General features: G+C 32.4%; 1 protein-coding gene across 1 annotated transcript; it reads right to left on the bottom strand.

The window, feature by feature from the left end:
• Nucleotides 1–6,028: 6,028 nt before the first annotated feature.
• Nucleotides 6,029–9,904, bottom strand: LOC149188674 (uncharacterized). The gene is made up of 2 exons (XM_089410037.1): nucleotides 8,312–9,904; nucleotides 6,029–7,996 (listed from the first exon to the last, which is right to left on the bottom strand). The coding sequence occupies exons 1-2, from the start codon at nucleotides 9,902–9,904 to the stop codon at nucleotides 6,029–6,031; spliced, it is 3,561 nt and encodes a 1,186-aa protein (XP_089266163.1).
• Between the last annotated feature and the right edge of the window lie 257 nt (nucleotides 9,905–10,161).

Here is a 10,161-nt window from a genome sequence, read left to right as displayed (position 1 = left end):
CCCAATGGAAATATACTAAAAGCCCAAGAGATTATAAAGCCAAGGGAATAATATTAAACCCAAGGGATAAATATTATAAAACCCTAGTATAAAAACCACAAGATAAATATTATAAACCCTAAAATAAACATGGTTTACCATCATTAATTTTCATATTGAGACGATCTTTGTCATAATGTGATATTCGACCATGGTCGACCATGGTTGATTTTCATATTGAAACAATATTTGTCACATTGTGGCATTGGACCATCATTTACCATGGATGACCATCATTTTAAACCCAAGGGATATATATTAAACCCTAGGAGTATTATTATAAACACTATGAATAATATTATACCCTGTGAATATGAACCCTTAGATTAATAAACCCAAGGCATTGATATTTTAAGCCCAAAGGATTAATTCGAAAACCCTTGCATATATAATATCGATTCCCTCAGTTTATTAATTTAGAGAGGCAACTTGAATAAATTGCAATGCAATGTAACATTGGGACAATGAGTATTAGATAAATTGTCATGTTGCAATAATGTTTGTCATAATGTGACGTCGAATTGATTTTTGCACAACCACATGCCACAAAAATGTCATACTCAAATCCCTTTCGAATTATTTCATTAGAATTCTCATATATATCATGAATGTTAACATTTGGCAAGGTAGGGAATTAAATTGTTTATAAGTTATTATTTTAAATTTAAATGGTTTATAATTTATTATTTTATAGTATTTTTTAATGAAAAAATTCAAAATATAGTGCTAATCTTAAACATAAATTAATAATAGATAACATTTTTTTCAAAAGGAAATTTATATAAAATAAAAGGAAACGAAATAAACATTTGTAAATTCATCAATTCATTTACTATAATCTCATTTGAATATATTAAATTAAAAAAAAAAAATATAACACATGAGACATTATTGATGAAATTTTAAATCTATAAGGCAATGGAAGAAATTAAATTGTTTATAAATTATTATCTTAAATTTAAATGGTTTATAAATTATTACTTTATAGTTTTTTTAATGAAAAAAATTCAAAATAGAGTGCAAAATCTTTAAAAATAAATGAATAATAGATAATGAATTTTTCAAAAATAAATTCATATAAAATAAAATGAAACAAAATAAGAATTTATAAATTCATTTAATATAATCTCATTTGAATATATTAAATAAAAAAAAAATATAACACGTCAAATATTATTGATGAAATTTTAAATCTATAAATTTACAATTTTTTAATGTACGATATATTTCAGAAATTGATAATTGAATTAAAAAAAAACCCAATTTTATATTTTTAATTCATCTATGTTACTTATAATCAATTTACAATATAATGCATTTCAAATTTTAAAAATAAAAATACATTTCAAAACATCAACTATAATTTCTAAATTTCATAATTTAAATATCACGGATGAACTTATCATGGAGTTTATTAATATAAACAATGTACTTCATAAGTAAAATTTTTCAATGCCATAATAAGTAAAATATTTCAATGTCAACTAATATGTAGAATGGAAAGAAATGAATTTTCATGGTTAAAATATTTTTAAGCAATTCAAGTAATGTTATTATTTTATATTTGAGCTATATTTTTTAGTCATTTTTATCTTTGAGATGCAAACATTTCTTTTCAAATTTTGCATTTAAAAATTACACATGAAGAAACTATATCACTGTAAACACTTCTTACATTTGTGATTAAAATATATCAATACTAAAATTTAAAGAAAAAACTAATAATATCAGTTTGCGCTTTGAAAATTTGTTATTGAATGATTGGTAACTAATTTTAGAGCACAAATTTATTCATTCTACTTTAGCTAATTCTACACTAATCCTACACTAAAAATCTAGTACAACCCAAATTCGTAGTTGAGCTACTTTAATACATTTGTGTTTGAAAAGTAAAGAGAACTTCCATAGGGCACTCCTTCAAATCATTAGCATCTAAACCACACTGTTTTACTAAATTTATAGCGAACAGATAATGGATCTCGTGGAGATTCATGGCATAAGGTGGTCAAAACTTGTACTCCTCATTTCTGTGGCAACACATATTCCTCTCAAGAGTCAAGGGCCCATAAGTTGGCCTCATGATCCAATATCAAATGCCCAAACTTTTCGTAGAGGTGTTCCATGTTAAATTTGCCACTATCATACAACTATGGAAGCACACAAATATATGTATGTTCAGATACTAGTAAAGAAGACAAAGAAGTAAGTTTTTGCCAGGATGATAGGAAAATATGTTGTTGTATATGATATGGAAAAATTTTGATCGAAGAAGATGTAGCATTCACAACTTGTAGCCCTAATTCTTCTAGCGTGAACACAAGATTGGAGTACATAATCTGATCTTCGAACACGCTGAGGAAGTTATTTGAACCATAATGAAGAAGAAGTTGGAAAATACTTTGTTATATATTTTATTGTATATCAATGAATGTTATAAAAAAATGAGGAAATTGTCATAGGGGAACTTATTAAAATTGGAATAATCTCAAATTCCTATGAAATTAGTGGGTGGGGAGCCACGTGGAATGAATCTAATTTTTTAAATTTATTAAAAGTAAATTTTGCTAAATAAATTTTTCTTATATATAAATGAATATTATAAATAATAATGAGAAACCTATCATGGAGGAACTTATTAGAATTGGAATAATCTCAAATCTCTAGGAAATCAATGGGCAAGGAGCCACGTGGCACGAATATGTTTTTTTAAATCTATTAAAATTCAATGCAACCTAACAAACTTTGTAATACAATTCAACCATTGATAAGAATTAGTACGAAGAATATGCTAAGTAGATTCCCTTGAGGATCAATCTAGGCCCTTAATTAAAAAAAAAAGGTCAACAAACCTCTTTCCATATAGAGTTCATATATATACGCTTATTGGCAAATAAATTATTAGACTCTATATGACCATCTTTCCCAAAATTTTCAATGTATCTTAGTGTTCAAAGAATCACAAAAATATTCAAGAGACAATGGTGTGTAAGGATCCTCTAGAGTTTCTCTATTGGAGTGAAATGTAGCTGCTGAAATAAAATATGCACCATCAAGCCTAGCAAAAATTTTACAGACGTAGACACTAAGAATCATTATTTTTTATTTTACAATATTCAAGTAAAAATTTGAGTGTTTTGAACTTAGCTAAATAATATGAAATATAAGTGAACTCACTAGAATCAAAAGAAATCAATTTATTTTCAAGCTAGTGGGAACACATCTCATTGTGTTTACCAAGTATGATTTCCATATTTTCCTAAATTTCATCTAGGTTATATTATAGATGAAATTTTCAATTATTCCATGTTATTCATCATTTTTATTATACCATATGACTTTTTTTTTATGAATTATTAGGGATAACTTCTTTTCCGAAGGTAATCATGTAACGTAATTTACTTCATACTACATCCTCCATTCAATATTTTCATGATAATTACTTTGCACTGGTAAGAAAAAAATCACTGTGAATAACCATTGCGAGATATGTAAGTAATATGGTTTCAAAAAGAGAAACTAATTATTTGGATAGAATTTTCTTAAAGAAATAGGGAGTTTCAAAATATGATATTAAAAGTAGATTTCAAATGTCAAAATTGACCATTGCGAGATATGTAAGTAATATGGTTTCACAGATAGAAACTAACTATTTGGATAAAAAATCTCTTAAAGAAATAGGGAGTTTCAAAAATATGATACCAAATATATACTTCAAATGTTAAAATTGTGTCTTTTTGAAGAATGAAAACAAAATAGCCAGAGTGTGACATGATAGGTAGAGGATGGTCCACATGGTGACAATAAGGTTGTTGATGAAAGATAAATTTCTCATTCCTTGACTTTTACAATAAAATTTCTAAATTCAAATGCAAAAAAAAAATTATGAATTAAAAAAATTAAAATAGTAAACTTTATAGTGGTTAATTTTTATATTTTTAAGTGAAATATACTATACAATAAAGTTATCATAACTTATATATTGTTTTCAAAAAATAACTCGTAGATACTTTTCAAAAGTAACTCAATGAAAATAAATATTTTAAAAACCGTAATGAAACTTTATATCTCAATGAAAACTTAACAACCATAAATAACTTAATGAAAATTTAAAAATCATAATGAAACTTTATACTTTTAGATATAAAAAGAAATTTATATCTTAAGTAAACATAAATTTTTTCAAGTGAATCAAATAGTGTTTCATACTGAAAACAACATTCTAGATGCAATAAAATAGCTTACTTAACCGAAATGCACAAAATAATAGAACACATTTATATATAAGTTTAAGATCTAGGTCAACAATACAACACTGATAAGCCTTCATATGAACTCTATTACCTTGTAAAAACAAGATATGTCCGCAAAAATTGAACACCTTAAGAAACAACTTATTCGAACAAATAAAAAACAAAAAATCAATAGACTAATGTATTAAGTGATTAAAACACTTAAAAAGAGATATTGGCCGAACATACACATTTGACACGATATATTACATTTGACACCATATATTAATGCAAAAGGAAAAAATGTTATATAATTTTTTTTTAAATAAATGAACAAAACATGGCCCTCCAATAAAAAAAAACATAGACCAATTAAATATAAAACCAAATTTATATCTAAAACATATTTTGAATATTAAATTACATAATTATAAATTTTTATTTAAAAATACCCTACTTAAAATACATTTAACCTAAACTTCTTTGATGTTATAGAGCATTATTATCTTAAACGTTTTCTTGATATTGTTATGATGTTAAGCGCTATTTTTTAAAGGTGTGGTGTGATGAAATATTAAAATAGAGATATTGTTAGCACAACTATCCTAACAAATGTGGTTGATATATTCCATAAGAGTTAGTTTATTTGAATGTATACATATAATCTTAAATGTAAATAACTCAACTGCAATAATTTAATTATGAATTTTATAAATATTTTAGATTTTGGAATTTGATAAATAACAGTAAAGTAAAATTCTTATAAAATTAATTAATTCTTATTTATATTACAAAATTAAGATAAAATTTTGATAACTTAACTATGAATTTTATAAATATAAAATTAATAAAATTATTAATTTAAATGATAATATAATAACGATAACTTTCTAAATATTAATATTTAATAATGTTATTAAATTCAATGTTGAATGTATAAAAATTAATAAAAAAATACCACAAAAATATGGTAAGACTATTAAATTCAATGTTGAATGTATAAAAATTAATAAAAAAATACCACAAAAATATGGTAAGACCATATTAGACACACTCATTTCTGTATTATCATTGTGTATTATGAACCAATGTAATATTCATGTGGATGAATTATTAGTGTGTATCTATCTTGCAACATAAATGCAAACCCATATGGTTATCAATATAAATAAAACCCACATATTTATTAAGTTTTGATTAACATACGAGGCAAATTTATGTTCCACAATAACATAGGCCAATCAAATAAAAACAAAATAGATATATTAAACCCAAACATTACCATAAATATGTCTTTCTTTAATTTTTTTTTTCCCGAAGAAAAAAACCAACTTTTTATTAAGCAAAATAAAAAGTTACATACTGTGTGCCACTTGCAGTCCAAATGCAAGATTGTTCTGCAGAAGAAAACACAAAAATCACAGTCCTTTTTGACTGTTTGTAGAAGGTTCAGATATCTGACCTTCCTCTATTATGGTCATATATATTACTGTTTGTTCTTCCTCCTTAAACGAGTCTTTGAACACTAGACATATATACATTTTTGCAGTGTTGAGGTCTCCTTCAGAGAAAGAAAACAACCTCTTACAAATCTGTTAACAGTTCTTCAGAAGTGCTGATATGTTCAGTAAGAAAAGGAAAATATACTTGAGTTCTGACATACAATTCTGAAAAACAAAATAAAATGTGATACAGAGAACGGAAAACGAAATGACGGACGTATCCATAACCAAAAAGCGAAAAGAGAAAGGATGCCGCTATCACTGATACTGTTCGAAAGGAGGATCTGTCGAAATGATGGTCTGCCCCTGCCTGTATTCAGTTATTGTCCAGCTTCCCAAAGCTTGTTGTACACCAGCCTTAGAAAACATGTCGGCTTCCTCGTTTCTGTCCCTGTATACATGGCATATGATGAAGAAGATAAAAGATGATTTTAAGCGCTGTATTTCCTCAAGAATAATCTTCAATATTTGATTTTGACATGCAGCATTTCCGTTGACCCAGTTGATGACGTTCAAAGAGTCACCAAAAATTTGGATTGAGAGAATATTTCGATGAAGAAGCCAACATAGAAGAAGGCGTAATGCAGATATCTCAACAAAGTTATTTGAGCCTGATCCGAGGCCTACAGAGGCTTTAAGGGAATGATCTTGATTAAGGTGAATACACAGTCCAGCCCCTGCCTTGTTGTTCTGGGAGGCCCCGTCAAAAAAGGCCCAAGGAATACCCTCCTGGATATTAACAGGATTTGAGAAATTTTGAGGAGGTTTGGGATCGGGAACAGGAATGGCAGAGTAGATAGCTGCACAGTTTATCGCTGTGACTGTGACGGGGGTGTCTTTATCTTGAAACAGGCTCTTATTTCTCGCAATCCACACCCCCCAGAAGTAAATAAGAGGAAGAATTCTCATATTCCCTTCCGGGAAGGTTTTCCACCACCTACTCCAAACCGCTTCCAAAGGTTCATCGCCCAACTGTGCCTTGATGTTGAGCAAACTAGATAGCTCCCCCCAAATCTTTTTTGATTCAGCACATGAGATAAAAAGGTGATTAATAGATTCCTCTTCTGTTTTGCACAAAGGGCATCTCCCTGGTCCAACTAGATATCTGGCTCGCAAGGTATCCCAGGTTGGAACTTTCCTTTTTAGCATGCACCAGAGGAAAATCTTAGCTTTTGTAGGTCCTTTAAGCTTCCATATAAGTTTCGACCACCAATCTGGATTGCCCCAACCTTTCTTTTGCATAACGAAGTTGTATCCATCCTTAGGGGTATATTCTCCTGTATCCCCCTGCGCCCATATCAACAGATCTGATTCATTTTTGAGCCTGACAGTAGAACGGTGAAGTTCTTGGATATAGGAACACCATTCATTCTTCCACCTGATATTTATTCCCAGGTCTTCTGCACTCTTCGAAGCCTGACCCCATATTGAGGATTGACCAATTTTCTCCACCTGGTTTAATGTATAAATGCCCTTGTGATCAAGATGCCTGAGTAAGCCTGGGGATAGGGTATAAGCTTCATTACAGCCTACCCAGGGATCCCTTCCAATCCTGCAATGTCTTCCGTCACCTATCTTCCAAGCCAGCCCTTGTTCAATCACAGAGAAGGCTTCCACCGTTGCTTTCCATACAACTGAAACATTCTTTTTCCTCTTTTCCTGGCTTCTGATCCAGTCCTCCAGAGGGACAGGGTCTATGTATTTTCTTCTGACCACTCTGGTCCAAAGATTCTCCGTCGAAATAAGTCTCCAACCAGATTTGGCTGCCAGAGAAAGGCTAAACTGAGGGAGCCTTTTTATTCCCCATCCTCCCCATTCTTTGGGTCTTGCCAGCTTGTCCCAAGCTACCCAGGGGAGAACAAAACTTTCTTTAGCCCCTGCCCATAAGAATTTGCTACAGATCCTCCTGATTTTTTCCATCACACCTTTTGGAACCCAAGTTAAGGCTGCCCAATAGACAGGGATGGCTAGTAGTACTGATTTAATAAGGGTTAATCTGCCTGCTCTGGACAGCCATTTGTGACTCCAGTGAGAAATTCTAGCTTCAATCTTAGCAATGAGCCAGTTCCAGTCCTCTATCTTGGATGCTGATGGTTTTAACCAAAAGCCCAGATATTTAAAAGGGGATTCCACCTGTTGATGATGGAAGGGGAAAAGATTTAGCACCAAGGATCTTTCCCTTCTTTCAATATTTGCCATAGAGACCTGAGATTTCCTGTGATTAATCTGCATGCCAGTAGCTTTCAGAAACAGATCAATTATGCTTTTAATCTCCTTAATTTCATTGATAGATCCATTAGTGAAAAGCAAAATATCATCGACAAAAAGGAGGTGGGTAATGAAAAGATTAATTGCTACCTCAATACCTTTTACCTTCTCCTCTCTTCTGGCTTTATGAATCAACCTGCTTAAGCCCTCTGCCACTAGAAGAAAAAGAAGAGGAGATAAGGGGCATCCTTGTCTTAATCCTCTTTGGCTTTTGAAAAAAGGGGAGGCAGCTCCATTAATAAGGATCGCAAAGCTGACGTTGGAGATACAGACCATTATCCAACTGATGAAAGAATAGTTGAAGCCCAAGTGAGTTAGCAGCATCCGAAGATAAATCCAATTTATTCGGTCATAGGCTTTAGATAGATCAATTTTGAAAACCACCCCTTTCTTTTTCTGCTGCCTGACACTGTGAATGACTTCCTGGGCTACTCCTATGGCCTCATGGATTTGTCTCCCATCCAAAAACCTGAATTGTTCCATTGAGATATTCCTTGACAGAATGGGAAAGATTCTTAAAGCTATCACCTTTGCAATAATTTTGTAAATGCAGTTGCATAAGGATATCGGCCTGAAGTCTTCAAAGGTCTCCGGATCATCCTTTTTAGGAATAAGAGCTATGAATGTTGAATTGAAGGGCCTGTAAACTTCTCCTTTCTGTCTTGATTCTTCAACTACATCAGTTATTTCAGAACCTATTAGATCAAAGAAGAAGAGGAAGAGTTCAATAGTCCATCCGTCCGGTCCAGGGCTTTTTTCTTTAGCCATGAGTTTCATAGCTGCTTCAACTTCATCCTTGGTAACAGGGGCTGATAAATCCTCTGCTTCATCCTCTTCGACAAATCTTGGAAAACATTGAGCAGTTCTAATAACCTCAGCTATTGTGGCTTCTCCCGAATCTGAGAAAAGACTCTGGAAGTGTCTCTGTCCAAGACCGGAGAGGCCTGAGAAAGTATTTACCTCCCTGCCTTCTTCATCTTTTAGGCTCCAGATGGTGTTAACAGATTTTCTCCCTTTTGCAAAGTTATGAAAAAAGCTGGTATTCTCGTCACCTGCTTTCAACCATATAGCCCTGCTCTTGAGCCTCCATTCTTCCTCCTTATCCAAAAGAATTTTGTTCTGAAGCTTCTCCAATTGAAGGATTTTATCCTTGGAGGCCTGCGAGATATAACCGTCCTCCTCGGTGCTTTCCAGAATTTTCAACTCCTCCCTGATTCTGTTTAATTCTTCATTCTGTTTGGACTTCCTATCCTTTGCCCAGGAAATAGTTGCCTTCTTCAGTCTCTTGAGATTCTCCATGAATAAGAAACTTTTGTCCTCCCTTGCATCCCTGTCCGGATGAATCCATGTTTCCACAAAAAGATTTTTAAAGGAGGGATCTTGAAGCCAGGAAGAGTTAAATTTGAAGGGGGAAGGAGGCTTAGGGGGAGGGCAGGAGATATCAAGGAAAATAGGGAAATGATCAGAGTTGCCAATTTCCTCCACCCATTGCTTGAAAATAGGAGCCTTTGAGATTAAACCTTCAGAGAGGAGGAACCGGTCCAATCTTTTTGCAATTCGATCCTCCCCAGTCCTTCTATTCCTCCAAGTAGGTTTCAATTTAGAAGGGGAAGGGTCTATGAGATTGTTATCCAAGAGAAGACTGAGGAAGAAATCCGACAGGGGGTCTTCCCTTGCTGAAGGACCCCATGCTTCTGCGCGCCCTATTGAAAAATTTAAATCACCTCCCACAATCAATAGGGGCGATTTCATCAAAGATTTGTTCAGCAAATCGTTCCAGAAAGACTCCCTACCTTGGCAGGGGCCATAAATATTAACAATCAAAAAGGGAAGGGAAAAATCTGGGGAAATGATCTCCATACCCATTACTTGTTTCGACCCCCATAGGTTCATGACCTTAATTCTTCCTTCTTTGTAGCCTATTGCCAACCCCCCGGAATGGCCTGATGAGTCGATTGCTGTAAATTTCCAACCTGGGAGGAGGGAGTTTAACATATTTTCCACTTCCGACCCTTTTCCCAGAGTTTCTTGAAGGAAGATAATGTCAGATTTAGAGGAAAGGAGCCAATCTCTAAGGGCCAGTTTTTTAGGTTTGCTGGCCAAACCTCTGCAATTCCATGAAG

The sequence above is a fragment of the Pinus tabuliformis genome, chromosome 3_1 (assembly GCF_031772625.1).
Source record: "Pinus tabuliformis cultivar Carrire ecotype Pingquan chromosome 3_1, CPIR1, whole genome shotgun sequence".
NCBI classification, from domain to species: Eukaryota; Viridiplantae; Streptophyta; class Pinopsida; order Pinales; family Pinaceae; genus Pinus; species Pinus tabuliformis.
This window is presented reverse-complemented; position numbering and strand designations above follow the sequence as displayed.